The sequence below is a fragment of the Ptiloglossa arizonensis genome, chromosome 6 (genome assembly GCF_051014685.1).
Source record: "Ptiloglossa arizonensis isolate GNS036 chromosome 6, iyPtiAriz1_principal, whole genome shotgun sequence".
NCBI classification, from domain to species: Eukaryota; Metazoa; Arthropoda; class Insecta; order Hymenoptera; family Colletidae; genus Ptiloglossa; species Ptiloglossa arizonensis.
The window spans coordinates 25,114,487-25,130,196 of record NC_135053.1 but is presented as its reverse complement, the minus strand read 5'-3'; the positions used below and the strand labels follow the sequence as shown (position 1 = coordinate 25,130,196).

Here is a 15,710-nt window from a genome sequence, read left to right as displayed (position 1 = left end):
TGTCGATAACGAAATGATTGGCAGTCCGCTAATTAAACGACGCAATTTACTCGCGCGCTCTATATTTAGCCGCGACAATCTCCGTCCAGCCACGCTCGATCGCGAGAGACTCGCTTCCATGGGAACCGACCGCGCTCTTTCGCCGCGACGATACGACCCTCGAGTCGTTCCTAACGCAACGAACGTTCATTGGCGAAATTGACGAACATACCGTCGGAAACGCGACGCGAGCGGAATAAGGGCGAACTTTCGGATGCTCGATACGTGCTTCGACTTCGTCGACACCCTTTGCCGCTCGAATCGTACGCGATCGACGCCCTGAGTACTCCGAAGCTGTTAATTTTCTTCCTCGGAGCTCCCTCGGCTCGACTTCGACCCAGAACCGACCCTATCCTCGACGCACAATCGAGTAAATCGTGGTCGAACCGAGCCGAACTCGAGACCGGTCGAATCGTCAGCGTCGAGGATCCTGAGATGGTGGAGGTCGAGCGAGGTTTGGATCTCGACGTCCCATTAGCGCGCGTAGCCGCACCGTGTCAACGAGAATCACGGGATCCGGTCGCGTGGTCGGGTGGTCGCGTGGTCGCGTGGCCAGGTAGGAATCGAACTTCGCGAGAGTCGAGGATCGCTTCTCGTCTCCCGAGAATCCGTACTCCTACCCGGTAACCATATTCGCGGACGGGCTCCGTGCTTACGAGCGCCCACAGCGCTGCTCGAAGGATCCATTAGTCGTGCACGTGCCCTTTCGTTCGCTAATGATACGCTGTCGCGTTTCCTTTCGGCTCGGCTCTCGTTGCTTCGCGAGCGTTTCAACATTTCGTCGACGGGGGGGAATTCGGTTCGTCCGTCTCTCCTTCCAGGAAATTGCCAAGAAGGAGAGTGCGGGAGAAACGAAGCGGACGGTGAGGACCGCGAGGCCGAAGGTGGACCCGGGTCTGAAACTCCCGTGCGCTTCCTTCGAATCTGACCTCGGTTGGCCTCGCCCCGCAGACTCGGATAACAATCGCGATAATTACACCGTGAGAACGATAATTGCCCGGTGGGCACACCGCCGCCCCGAAGATAAGCCGGCCAACGATCGAACCGATCGCCCCTCATATTTTCTCGAAATGTCGCCTCGAATAACGGGGGCCCGGAAAAGAATCGAATCGAAGCTCCCCGGTCACCGACAATGGTCGCCGCGCGGCACTTGGTGAAACCTGCGAGCCGATTCGCGATTCCAGATCGATCTCTGACACGGCCCGCGCCACGGTGTCGGATAGGATCTGCCTCGGCGACGACAATGTCTGCTGAAAGTTGGCTCGATTTTGTTTCGCGAGCCGCCGGGACTCGTGTCCGGTCGTTATCTGTCACGTGTGAGAGCGCTGTTTATGATATCTGATCGGTCCGCGACGCGGTCGCGCTGTCGCGTTCCGCGTTTATCTGGCCGAATGATGGATGTACCCGAGATTTCTTAACGTTTCCAACGGTTTTGCCGCGCCGAGAGAAAACCGTGGTTTCGGTTCTTGGGCTAGACTTCCTGCATAATTAAAACGAAAACGTGCACCGAACTCCGAACGTTCGCAGGACCGGTAGGAACCCGGTGACCAGGAAACGGATTTATCGCTTCGAGTCGTTTCTCGCGTTATCGACTTTCCACGCGGCGAGAGTTTCATCGGGAGCCGGTATCGCGATCTCTCGACGGACGATCGTAAAACCTTCGCGCTTCGTCCAATTATTCGGAGGAAAATCGAACGCGGAAACGTTTCGAAAATTCCGTTGGCTCGATTTTTCTCGAAGAAAGAAAAAAAAAAGCGATACCTCGAGCGTTGTAGGAGCTCGGGTGCCGTGGTATCTCCTCTCGCCTAAGCGCGGGCCCGGGATCGTCGCGGAGGGGATGGGGGCTCATCCGAGAAGACGATGCGATTCGTTATCGCGATATCTGGGATCACGTGCGTAGCCGGCTACCTCTCTCGAGCATTCGTCTCGTGAATTACGATCGATTCATCGGGGCCGGCGCTGGTATCGAGTTAATAAGTCCGAGTCCCGTTCGAGGCGATCGCGGATGCCGATTAACACGTCGGTTTATCGCGATCCTCGTGTCGTACGACCGGCTGTCGGATCGCGTCGCGTTCCCCTCGTTTCACCGGGTCTCGGCTCGCGTACGGTTCCAGCTCCCGCGGCCAACCTTTTTCACTCGCTCGGACTTTTCCCTTCGACGCGCTTTAATCCGCCCGATCCGGCCGCTTTACGAGTGTCGCTGTCCTGTCCTCCCGTTCCGATCTGGCCCCCGATCATCGAGATACGCCCGGTCGCTCGCATCGCCACTGGTGAACGCGATTCCTCCGCGAGCCCTCGACTCCCTCGTTTCGCTCCCTCGCTCTCGCCAAGAGGACGATGTACCTCGCTCGAGGTACCTTCGACACCAATGGGACTGGTTTTCTTTCGGTGGACGATCGTGGCGAACCCTCCGCGACTGAACGCCTTTCGGAACCGCTTTCCGCCAAACGATTCTTCCCTCCTCTCGAGATTCTAGCGAAACGCGCCGCGAGCGAACTCGATCTTTCGCGCGTAGAAAAGGTTCTTTCGTTCGTGTTTACGAATTTCGCAAGGAACCGCGGAACAGCCGGATCCGCGTCGATTCGCGCGCGAAGAGTGAACGGGAAAGGAGATTCTCGGAAGAACAAACAATAAGCTGGGTTTTCCGTTGAACTCCACAGTGGACTGTATCGGTTTATTAGCGATTACGTTCATACTCTTCTCGACTACTTTTCCATTTCTATTCGACCGATGATCGCCCTCGACCGACTCTCAATTAACGCATTCGCGACGCAATTAAAATTTATAATTCATATTCGGTTGTATCGGTTTGACAGGGATTCGATCCTGAAAAACCATTACGGTTCCATATCAGCGGTACGGAGAAAGAACAGCCGAGTAATACCGTGCAACTGCTACCGCCCGCGTGGCAAAGCTCGATGCAACTTGCACGGATACCAACGAGAATCTGTCTCGGCGTTGCGCGCCAATTTCGAAGAGGAATCGTAGCATTTCGCGATCCTTGGCCCGCGTGAACGTTAGAATGGAACAGGAACAACGCGAGTGAACTTCCTCGCGATCACCGGAGACGAAGACGAGGATTACTCCGTTTACTCGTGTATTCATCTCTTCTTAAAATTCCACGGAGATGTTTCGAATACCGTTCAACGTTCCTCCACGGTCGAGGTTGCAGCTATTTAAACGGAGCTCGATAAACGTCGATCTCGATCGAAGGTTCTCGCGCAATATCCACGGTACATTTCGAGTCGCGAAACAAGTTACAGAGCGGACAATAAAGGCAAACTCGCGTCTTCGTTCGAGCGCGATGTTAACCGGTACCTGTGCAAACATCTTCGACGATTCTCGCGCGAATGAGTTGCGCAAGGGTTAATAGCCACGTCCCGAGCCGTTCGGTCGCGCGTCTGGGAAGGGAGCTCGCGCTGACGTTAATTGCGGATAATCGTCATCCGTTATTTAAAACTGCACTTACCGTATTGCGTAACGTCGATGGTCGTCGCGGCGCAGGTGCGCGGCATCCACGCGACACTCGGGAATTCCGTTCTCTCGGATAGGCCTTCGAAAGACGCGTGTTCCGCTTCGTCCGGTGGAAGATGGCAGCATCGCCTCGAAGTTGCTCCGTTGGTCGCGTTATTGGAGAAAAGAAACCTCGAAGCGGCTCCGACTTCTCGCAATGATCGAGTTTTCATCGCTGAAAGTTGAAAATTCGCTCTCGGAGCGCAGAAATCGTCGAAAGGCGACAGATCCTCGTTAAAACGTCGCGTTCGTCCCTCGATAAAACGTACCGAAACGCTCCAGTCGTTCGCGAGTTCCTACTCGAGCGACGGTGAACTCGAAAACGGTCTCGTCTTCGTCGAGAGGATCCGGCCGATTCGTCGACGACACTCTGGCACGGATTCAACGTTCGGATCGCATCAGAGGCCGAAGCGCGCGCGGCATCGCTTTGAAGTTCAGCGACCGAGCGCCCGTAACACGAGAGGAGCTCGGTGTTGCGCTCGCTCTCCGCGTGTCTGGTTCGGTCTCTCCTCGTCGCACGGTTCGCACGTGGCAGGGTCTCGGCTCGACGTACGAAAGGTCGTTTCCGCGAACAAATTCGCTACCGTCGATGGCGACGGTGCGGTGGTACCGTTTTCCTCCGAATCCTAAGTCCAGTTACTCCTTTGACCGAACCCTCGCACCCGGTGCACGTTCCCGAGAACGTCCGCGCTCGCGACGAAAGCGCAAACGCGCGGCGTACGGTTGACGTCCGAGTTCGACTCGGCCGCGTTCGAGCGCGTACTTTGTCCGCGAAAGAAAGAAAGAACGCAGAACAGAAACGTAAAACGAAGCGGTTAACGAACGCTTCGCGTGCTCGAGGCGTTTCTCTCGTCGTGTCGCGTGTATCGCCGGACTAATTAAACGCGAATGATAAAAGAGAAAGCGACGTTTCGAACGGGTCGCGTATTAATTCGCGCGATTCGAAGACGCGGCGTAAATAAAGGGGAACTCGAGGCCAACCGTGGAGAGACAGGAAAGCGGGCGAGTAAGCGAACGACGTACTTCGATGCCTCCGAAGCTGTCGTTGACCTCGGAAACGGTCGACGCGCGTTAATTCGGAGCGTTCCGACCGACTGGATGGAAAACGGTGGACAGATTTTTCCTAGCGGGGAACTCGCGGCTCTCGAGTAGCACCGGACGGACGCGTTTCACGCGTTCGAAACGTTGACAGCAATTTAGCGGTCGTCTCGAGGGAACGTTTCTTCCGCGATTAACCGACGCCACCGGTTGAATAATTTCCCGTGACGGAAAGGTTAAGCGACGATTAATTGGACGCGAAGAGAAGTCGGGGTTCGGCGAACGGGGAATTCCTTGGAAATATTTTTCCCGCGAAAATGTAAACGCTCGACGACCACGACGACCACGATAGAGAAACTATTTGCGTTTCTTCGAAGCGACCGAATTTCACGACGAACGATTTTTCGAAACGAGAAGAGGGAACGATTCGGCGCGCGGGAGATCCATCGCGACGAAAACAGACCGGACGTCGAGATCGTCGCGAAATTGTGCGCTCGGAGACAAATACGCGTGGCCAACCGCGCCAAATAGGGTTCCGGTGCGCCGCAAATGGAGACCCGTTGTGGAGTCGTTTGAAAAGCCGCAAACCTCTCGGCGCGCGTGTCGCCAGAAACGAGCGGCAACGCCGGAGGCCCCTGGACGCCGTTAAAAGACGACCTAAGCTCTAATCTGCATTTTAAACGAACCGTTGCTCTTGTTGGCTCCGCTGTACGCGAGAAGGGAATCGGACCGCGGGCGTACGCTTATTCGCGGCGCGTTAACGTTCGCGAAACGGTTCGAGAGTGGCTCTTACGCGCTCGTATCGCTTTCGCGAGGGTTTCGCGCGACGACGGACTCGAGACGTTTCTCGAGACAAAACGATTCCACGGTCGAAAGGAAGACGTCGTTGGTTGCGAATGTTGCGATAATGGCGGGGAAACGTCCGAGTACCGTGACGAGGCAACGCGGTAGGATTAAAGGAAAAGGGGTGCCTCTTCTCTACTCGCTGGAGAAGGAGATATCTACCGGAGACGTACTTTAATTTCTACCTCTCGTTCTTCGATGCACGCGTAACGGTAGATTCGAAGATTACGGCTACCGCGCGTTCCTACAATCTGAATTCGGGTTTCGGTCTACGAGTGAAAGTTCGTAAAATAAGCGTTGAAAATAGAATAAAACCAAACGTGTTCACGTACGATAATTCGTCTCGGGAAAAGTGCATCCAATACCTTCTTTTACGTAAGGTCTTCTAGCAAGAACGGTATACTTTCCGGAGAAATAAAATATAAAGTGAAATACATTAAGTTACGGTTATTTCTTTTAATAAACTGCAACGACCGGTAATAAAGATTTCGGAATGTTTCGAAGAAATTAGCGAGGTTGAACGTTGCCCGGTATTCGAACGACCCGTGTTCGTTATCGTTATCGTTTCTCGCGGTACGCGGAGCCGTCTCGCGAGCAGAGCCTCGAAAAATTGAAAACGTGGAACATTCTTCTCCTGTGTGCGCGGCGACGGATTTTATCGGTCGATCTTTTTTCCCCCTTTCGCGCTAATGGCGTTTCGTTTTAACGGACGTCGAAGAATTAACGGTGTCATGCCGATTAATTTGATCCCGTGGAACGTACACGGCCGGAAACAAGCGCGCGGCGAGGCGCGTTTCTTTATTTTTATTTTTTTTTTTGTTTTGCCGCGGCGAGATCGACATCGATCTCGGCGTACTTTCATCGGACACGCGTTGAACGCGCCGCGATGTTGGCTGTCTTCGCGGCTCAATTTTGCGCGCGTAACGCGCACGGAAGTCGTGCGTGTGAGTAAGGCGCACGCGCGAGTGGTAGGAACTAGGATTAACGAGGCTTCGTCGTTCGAGCACAGGCGTCTGTCACTTTGACGGCATCCGGTACAAGAGCCCTTCTCTCGCGTTCGATCGTTTATTACGAATTCTATCGTACGATCGAACCGATACCACCTCGACGCTCCTATTTGCATCGCGGTGCCTCGACGTTTTGTTCCGCGTACTTACGCGCGTCGATCTAGATCGCGGCGGTGCTCGAGCGATTGCAACGATCTCCGAAAAAGGGGTCGCGAAGCGGAAGATCGTTCAGAGGGAAACGCGAACTCCTCGCGAGGATTTCGAGTTCGAGTTCGTCGAATTTTACCCTCTCGAATTTTCCCCTCCGACTTCTCCAAGTTCGAACGTCGAGCGTAAGATCGCGTATCGCGTCCCGAAATCAGCCGCGTCGAGATCGTTGGAAACGTTCGAGCATCGTCGGCGTGGAAATGGTCGATCCAACTGGTTCTCCGCGGAATCGAAACGATAAAGGTTCCGGTAGACCCGTCGCGAGACACCGGTACGGGCGTCGTCCTCGTAAAATCGTTGTACCCCGGCTGGAATATTACACGGGGCGTGTTCTATCATTCGTATCGTCGCGATTCAACTCGAAGCGCATCGAACGAAGGGAACGCTTTCTCGACAGTTTATAGCCACGTCGCGCGGCAAAGTTCCCGGGAACTTGGAGCCGGAGCGCCGGCCGGCTTAACGATCCCGGAGTGGAGCCCGCGGACCCGGTGAACGTTTGATTTACACGCTTCCTATCTCTAAGTATCCGCCGTAGGTTTCTTTCGACCCGGGCGAAACACGAGGCCTAGGCGCGACGTAAATTGAAGGGCGCTGCATCGGTAAATCACGGCACCGCAGTGAAAGCCGGTTAGTTTCGGCGGTAGATACATCTCTCGCGGAGCGTTTACCGCTAATGAGACACGCGGTGACAGCCACGGGCCTCGTTTCTTATCGCGTCCATCATAAACGTCCAGCCTCTTGTCGACGCGCCGATTCCGTTCTCGTTGTCGCCGTCCATGCTGATTGCTCGCCGGCCTGTCCGGCGTTATGGCGCTCGCTATCCGATCAAATTCTACGAGATTACCCCCCTACCGTCTACGATCCTCGTTCCTCTTCTGGTACCCTCTTCCCTCGGTGTTCGCCATTGCTCGTTCTCGTTGGCCACGCGGTTCGATACGGCTGCGCTCGAGCTCGAAAAATCCAACCTTTCGATTCTGGCGCAACAGTGTCTCGCGTAATCTTCGAAAATCGAACGCTTGGAGTACCAGTCAGTGCTTCCATTGAAACGTAGGAATGTTACTTACCGATACGAATAATCGCGACGTCCTCCGTGTATACTCTTGTCTACGGCGTGTTGCGCGTGGATCGTCTGCGAGCTAGAGAGATCGCTCGTATTGTGCAAAATTTGTTCCGGTGACGGAAGAAACCCTTGCGTGATCTTTTGAAAAAGAGAATTCAACGTTCAACGTTCCAACGCGGGTTAACGAAGCGTGAGACGCTCGAAACTTACGCGAACGTCCATCGTTGTCGCAGAAGTTTCGACGTAAGATTTTTTCCACGTTAATTCGCACTCGTCGATACCGTTGGAACGATTTATAAATTTGAACCGTAACTCGCGTACTCGCGATTGGTTGGTTCGTACAGGAATCCACCGATCGTTAACCCTCGTTCGTCCTCGCGTTCCGAGTCTCGGCTGGTTTCGCCTCGCCTCGCTTCGGCTCGCCCGAACTCGCTCGGTCTCGCCTCGCGCTGAAAACCTCTCCCATCCGGGTGGTCGGATCTTCGCGCACACGCGACTCTGTCGGCAACCGAGAGGAATGGAAAACAATGTACGCTCGACCCACGGCGCATTGTTCGTTCGTTCGTTTCGCTCGCGTCTCCGTCCCGCTCGTAACGCGGAGTCCCGGAATCTGGGCCAGTTCCTGCTGGCCGAGGCGTTCCGGAGCTACCGTGTTCGATAAACGCGCAAAGAAATCGCAACACGTGCCACGCGACACGAGTACACACGGCCCGGCTTAATTAAGCCGCATTCCCGCCCCGATTGCGCAAACTCTTCCCTCGTACGCGATACGATCTCTCGGCTCGGTGGACGCTCGGCGATCGCCACGCGTGAGAAACGCCCTCGTCCCGATCGGTAGCGAAATTCCATCGGCGTTAGTGACTCGCCGACGCGACCCTAACACCATTTTTCCCTACGCGCCTCCCTCGCTTTAAAGGAGACGTTACGCGTTACGCGAGCGAACCGCAACGAGTCGACGAGTGCAACGCCGATCGATTCGAGCGAGCGATTCGCAAACGACCCGAGCGATTCGTACGAGCGGATCGCGGGTCTCTGGAAGATTTTTACCGAGAACGAGATTTTCGCAATTAACGCGAAAATGTTGGGACAAATGCACGAATGATTCAGGTGGTGCCACTTGTCGATGACGGGACTACGTTTTGCCGAAAAGGGTCGTCCGCTGCACGGTCAACGGTTCGAACGTTACTTTCTTTCATCAATTTTGAACAAACACACGACACTGTTCGTCATTCGCACATAAAGTTAAATCACCGTATTACCAGATACGCGAAATCCCTGCGCATCGTAACAAACCGAATACAATAATTTTTCCACGGTCGGTCGCGAGCAGAGAAAATCGAGCGACACTGTTCGTCGCGTTTAAATCGCTATATATACGCGAGATCCCTGCGTATTGTAATAAACCAGAGATTCTAATTCGCAGTTTTGCAACGGAAAACTTTCGAGAAACCCGATCGGCGATATCGTCGCGCCTGTGGCGGAAAAGTTGGAAAAGTCGCCGATGTTGCAAACGATCGAAGCTACTCACCGATCGGAGTCGAGTTTCGGTGATCGTTTCGCGGCCTCTCTCTTTCGTTTCGAGGCCGAACCCGACGCGAATTCGCGACGTCGACTCGCTGGACGTGGTTTCGAGCGGCAACCGAATTCCTCCCCGAGGGAGGAGGCTAAAAAGTGGCATACCTTCGCGGAATCTTCGTCTCGTTTAATTTCCAACGGTCGGTATGCAGTCGAGGTGCGAGCATTCTACCGCTCGGTTTTATTCGCGCGTTGCAGCGTCTAATTGCTTACACGTTGGGCCGCGCATCGATACACGTGGGCGCTAACACGAGGCGCTGGGGAGTCTAAGCTCGCGCGGCCACGACTAAGCGACGCGTCCTTTCAGGGACTCTGACAAAGAGAGCCACCAACGGAATCTCGACGATCGTTCTCGCGACGCTATTACCACGTGGAGGGAGAGAACCGTCCGTCGCGTTCCCAGAAACGCGAAACCGGAAGCCGCGCGCGGGGCACGCGCGTAAACAGAGAAATTACACCGACGATCGATCCATCGTTGTACATCGTCCGCGGAACCTCGTTCCCGGCCGAACGAAGAAACGTGCCGGGCTCTACGTCGCAGCTTCGACGGGCGTTAAAACCACAATTCGTTTCTAAGAAGAACACCACGGCGAAGAGAATGCCCCGACCGCGAACGCAAGTGGCGATGATTAAGCGACGACATAGACAGCGAGGAGCAGAACCGGTAAACGGATTTATGCCGCGGACCGTGGAGTAAACGTTACGAGACGCGCTCACGGCCGGACGATGGATACAAGATGGGGAAGGAATTTCCGACGGGTGTCGAGAATCGAATTCTACGTCGCGCGGATCTCTTGCGAAACGGGGAACGGGGAGATCGAACGAGACGCGCGAAGCTCGTCTCGGCTTAAAATCGCGTACGGCGGGTTAAATCATTTTCGATGGTCTCACGGAAGAGTCACCGAGCCAAAAATTGAACAACGTATCGAAAAATACAGTTCGTAACCCTCGAAGCGTCTCGTATTCTCGTACCGGCCGACAACCACGCGAATATTCCGTTATCGCCGAGAGCTACGACCGTCGAAGAGCGTGCCGATAATTGGGACGTTTACTCGTAACAACGACACCGACACCGAGGTGTCCAAGGGTGTAACCATTTGTTTCGAAGGGTGTCGAGGTATCCCGAGTCGAGCGTTCCCCTTTCGTTGCCCAACGCGATGCGAAACTGATTAAATTCCGACCGCATTCCCGCTCGTCAGGAGCTCGACGAGTGAAACCGTGGGACGCAGCGGAGATAGGACATCGTTTCGGCTCGCGCACGTCTCCTCAATTTTGGGCGTATCCCGCGTAACGTTGATTACTCTCTAATCAGCGCGATTAACGTTCCCTCCGTGCGGGCTTGGCCGCAATTACTCTCCCTTTCGCGTGTAACTTATTTAGAGGAATTTCATTAGCCGCGAAGCTTCCGGCTCGGTTTTAATTAATCGCCCCGATTGTCCGGAGCCTTTTGAACGCCCCTCGCGGAGAGTTCGAGGGATGGAATTGATGTGGGAACCGAGGGAGCACGGAATTACCGTCTTGCGTGTTCGCGAACTTCAATCTCTCTGGGAATTTTTCTTTCCGGTGTCCGTGGAGCGGATTACGCCGCGCTCGCGGTACTCGCGTTGCACGCGAAAACCGAGATCGAGGACGACCCTCGAAAAGATCAACGTCTTTCGAGGTGGACGATTTTTCGTTCACGGACGAAAGAGACGAGAAATACTCGAGATCGCCAAAGACTTATTTTGGTATTTCTTTTCAACAGACACTAGCGTTCTTCTCGCCAATTTTAAATCGCGAAGATACTTTGCGTTTCGAGTAGGAAGAGAACCGTCACGATCGACGAAAGCGAACGAAATTGTTTCGTAATCGGCGAATCAAATTTGTTCAAAAGTTGTCGCGATCGCGCGAATATAATTTTGCAAAAAGATCTGGAATGGACGAATCGAGCACGATCTAACGATAGTGTTTCGTTTACAGGGAAACGAATCGGTGGTACCGAGAGGCTGGCCTCTGACGTTGGGCAGACGCGGCCTCGTCCTGCATCTAGGAGAGCTCGAAGCCTCCGCGCTACGTCTCGGGGAATGTTACCTCTGCATACGCAGCGCAGCTGCAGTTGCAACCACCTCGGGGAGCGGCGAAGCGGCCGCCGGTGAAACCGTCGAGCGGAATACCGTCGAGGTGAGTCACGTTCCTTTGTCGTTTTTTCTTTCGTTTCGATCCGCGGTCTCCAGCCGCCGGGCTTCCGGGGAACGACACCTCCGTGTCGTTACCTAAAGCGTCGTCGCGCTTCTCGAGCGCGAAAAATTATAACCGAACTTCCGTCATTCGTTTCGGAGAGAGCCACAGTGTCGAGAGCGTATTGTAAAAATTTGTCTCGGAAAACGTTAACCGTTATCGCGGCCAAAGGGAGAACATCGAGTTCGGTGCTTCGTCGTGGCCGCGGTATCGATATCCGAGTGTAAATTTTTTCGGTATCTCGATCCGTACGAGAACGCTCTTCGAGAGCAATCGATGGTAAGAGAGATCGACGAAAACGTCGAATACTCGGACGGATCGAGACGTCGAAGTAACGTCGATGGGTCGTTTCGCGCTAATCGGTCGCCCTGTCTTCTCAGATCGCAGTAGTTTGGCGAACGACGTCGATGAGGGCCCCGGGGTTCCTCGGTTGGGACCGCGAGGAGGAGTTCATGGACTGGCGGGAGGTGTCCCGAAAGGGCCAGGAGAGCACGAGCGCGGCGAGCAGCAGCCTGGTCGGTCCCCAGACCTCGAGCAACGCGAAGAGCACGCGGCTACGACGACGATCCCGCGAGGAGACCCGCTCGAGAACGCGGGAGCCGGGGTGCGGGTTCGAGCACCGTCGGGACGAGACCCGTTCGATCGACAGGCTGGAGTTCAAGAGCTCGAATGAGACTCGAGAACGCGGGGACGAGAACGTCGATACGGGCCACGCGGTGACCAAGTCCAGGTCGACCTCGAGCGTGGACACCTGGAAGCCCGAGCTCGACGGTGAGCTGGACGCGACGGCGATGCCGATGGCGACGCGGCCGAGCTCGAACAACCCCTCTAGTCTTTCCGGCGACGAGTGTCGCGCCAAAGTGAAGAGGTGCGCGAAGGTCGTCTCTTCCTCGACGATGGAGAAGTGGAAGGAGACCACCAGATGCGAGACCAGGAGCAGACACCTCGGACCCGAGGACCTCAAGACCCCCCTCGGATTGGACGAGGTGGTGCTCGAGCAGAAGACGGACGGACGCCTCCGCGTCGCGGGGGACGCGGAGGACAGGCTGCGGAACGTCCGCACCGTCGACGATGTCACCGACGACGACCTGCCCGCCTTGATCGGGAACCTCCTGGTCTCCGTCGAGAGGAAAATCGAGAGGGTCTCGTTGGACGACCTCGCGTTTCCGTGTCCGGCGTGCAGAAACATAGACACCGACGACCCCCTGCTCGGCTGCAGGTGCGCCGGCGACGACTGCGGATGTGGACCCGGCGAGGACACTTGCGATTGTCCGCCCTCGTCCAAGACGAGGCAGGAACAGTCGGCGAGGAGCTTCGAGGTGGCGGGGATCAAGCACATCGACAGCGACGACGAGGAGGAGGTGCGGATGGGATTCGGTGAGTAACTTTACGCGTAAACCGTTCGATACGCGTTCGAGCGTATCGAAATGAGCTCGAACGCTCGTGTTTTCGAATCGAAAGAGACGGACCACGGACGCGCGCTTCGAATTCGAGTCGACGCGTATCTCTGTCCGCTTTATCGAGCGCGTAAAACTTCCGATTCGCGTTCAGCGAGAACTCGCGGTCGCCTACGAGACTCGAACCGTCGCGAACGACATCGTACGCCGGCGTGATTTACCGAAAGCACCGAGGAACTCGGAATTCCGTCGGAAGCGACCGCGTGGGTGCCGCGACGCTCCGAAGCGGTTACTTCGACTCACGGTGGCCGTCGAAGATCCGTCGTTAGCCGGTTCGTGAAAATCCTCGTGGAATAAAACGCTGCGCGTCGCCGGTATTTTATTCGTTTGGCGAAACACGCCGGTTGAGGTTTCGTTTCGAAGTAACCACGACGCGGATAAATACGACGCTCGTGAGGCGGCGTTGGTACGCATCGACGACGCGTTACCACGGGTTTCAAGTGCAACATTTGCATTCCCGGAGCTCGCTCGCGTTTAATTAAAGAGTCGGCCGCGCGGGGCACGCGCGCTCTTGGAATCTCGACAGCCGCCGCGCGAACCGTTTTCACACTCGAGCGATTTCGAATCGCGGCGAACGAAATTAATCTTGTCCGTCACCGCGGGGGGGAACGCGGACCCGTTTTATATCGATCCGTAACGCGAACGACCGACGTCGCGTTCAATTTTCGTTAGAACCACGCGATCCGCTCGAGGTAACGACGATTAGATTTTCAATGGGAATCGATACGGTGAATTGATCATCGAGCCGTGTTCCGTGTAGAGTAACGCCACCTCCGGTATCGATAAACCGTCTCGAAACTTCGTCCCATTGTGCACCGTTGCTTGTTTTTACGGAGCGGCTCGCTCGAATTCGATAAATATTCTCTACCCTTTCTTCGCGTATCGACGACCGGCGAACCGTGCGCTCGACGAGGTTTCTACGCGGTAATAAATTCGTTTCACATTTTTCGATCACTCGCCGTACGATGAAAACCCAATGCAGCGCTGGTCTTTGCGAAATCGTTGGGAGAAGTGCGATTCAACGACTCTGGTAGTGGTGCGCGTGGATGGCGAACGATCTATATTGGCTTTTAGGGACCGTATTCGTTACTTTCCTTCGGTTTTCTTCGGTTCGGTCGCAAGCAGAATCGAAAAAAGCACGCGACACTGTTGGTTATTCGCATCGGTTTCGATCGCCGTAAACATCGACGAGAGAAACGACTTTCGTTGCTTCGAAGGTCTGGTAGGAAGTACTATATTCTCGGCTTTCGAGATCACGAAGGCTCGTTTTTCGTCCGCAAGAGGAGGAAGCGTTCCTCTGGTCTGCGAATCGATCTTCTTTTCGAAGGATTCTAAGATCGTCTCGCGTCGCGTCGCGTCGTTTCGCTCACGGTTCCGTGACTCGGTCGATCTCTTTTCGCGTCCTCCCACGCTCGTCTTCCGGTGCTCTTTGGTGCCGCCGCCGACAGGTTTGCGAAGCCGAGATCCCGCGTCCAAAACGCTCGCCACCCACTCCGTACCGGCGTGCCATTAGCGGTGTGTTTGCGGCAACGTAACAGTGACTTATGGTATTTGTCTCCTCTTGTACACGGTTACGTAATACGGATCTCGACTCCGTCCCGCTTCAGCGTCGTCGCGTAGGTGAACGGGAACCGTTCCTCGACCGTTCTGCCTTTGATTTCTCGAGTCGAGGCTTTTCGAAAGGATTCTCGTCGTTGTTCGAATTCGAGGAGATCACGCGACGTCGCCCGGTAAAATAAATATTCCAAACGAAAATAATTCCAACCAACGATTATCCAAGAGACTTTAACGCTTCGTAGAATCGTGGTAAAAGAAGTGGTATTCGGAGTTAGATTCGGATTCTCCGGTTAGACGGTCTTGTTCAGTTGACTCGCTTTGGAGTACGGTAGGTGAGAGTGAGGATCGGGGCAAAGTTCAATCGACGTGGTCCGATGATAGACAATCTTTGAACGAGTCGTTTGACGCTTCGCGCGTGCTCGATTCTTCCAGATTCGGTCACCGGTCTAGAAGAATGGCCGACGCTCTCTTAACTTCGGTGACCGCGATGGGTACGCGAAGACGGTCCGCCACGGACCTCGTTCTCGAGAAGGGAGCAACCAAACCGGCCTCTACAGCCCACGGTCTATTCTCTCGTATCGAGAAAACTTTAGAGATCTCGTTAACGACGCGGTAATTTTCACGAAACTTTGCAGCCGTTTGCAAGTTGGATCGAAACTCTCTCAGAGATGCATTACAACGGAGAAATTTCGAGGTGATTTTCGAAGGTAGGCTCGAATCGTCGTGCGAACGTTGCTCGAGCGAGAGAGGTCGTTCGAAATGAAACGGGTTAGCCCGCAAAATGGCAACGAACCGTCGAAACTCGAGGTACCAAAGATACGTGGCGTTCGACCTGTAGCTCAGAACCCAGAAACCGAACGTAAACCGCAGCTTGTCCGTCGATAGTGTCACGGTTCCAGTAACCGATACCTCGCAAAGAGGTTGACCCAAATAGGCGAAGATAAGTTTCACGGGGAACGACCCGCGAGCCGAACATCGGGTCTTGGACGAATATCCTTCGAACTCGCGATCGGAGCCGGCGTTCGAAAAACGTTAGAATTCTTCCCTCAGCCTTCGTTCTCCGCGACATTCCGAACGAACTGATTCTCGTGGACGGGTCGTGCGCGATATTCGCGAAAAGAAACTTTTTAAAAACGTAAGAACGAATTTTCCTCTCTTCGATTCGCTAATTGGAATCCCTAGGCATCGATTTAGAAC

The 15,710-nt window shown here is 54.7% G+C and overlaps 1 protein-coding gene across 7 annotated transcripts in view; it reads left to right on the top strand.

Moving 5' to 3' along the window:
- Window positions 1-15,710, top strand: part of LOC143148316 (uncharacterized) — a 360,338-nt gene that overhangs the window by 180,395 nt on the left and 164,233 nt on the right. For all 7 annotated transcript variants that reach the window (XM_076314556.1, XM_076314557.1, XM_076314561.1 and 4 more), the window contains exons 4-5: window positions 11,242-11,442; window positions 11,880-12,876. In XM_076314556.1, the coding sequence (XP_076170671.1) occupies window positions 11,242-11,442; window positions 11,880-12,876 (1,198 nt within the window). The remainder of the gene's footprint in view (window positions 1-11,241; window positions 11,443-11,879; window positions 12,877-15,710) is intronic.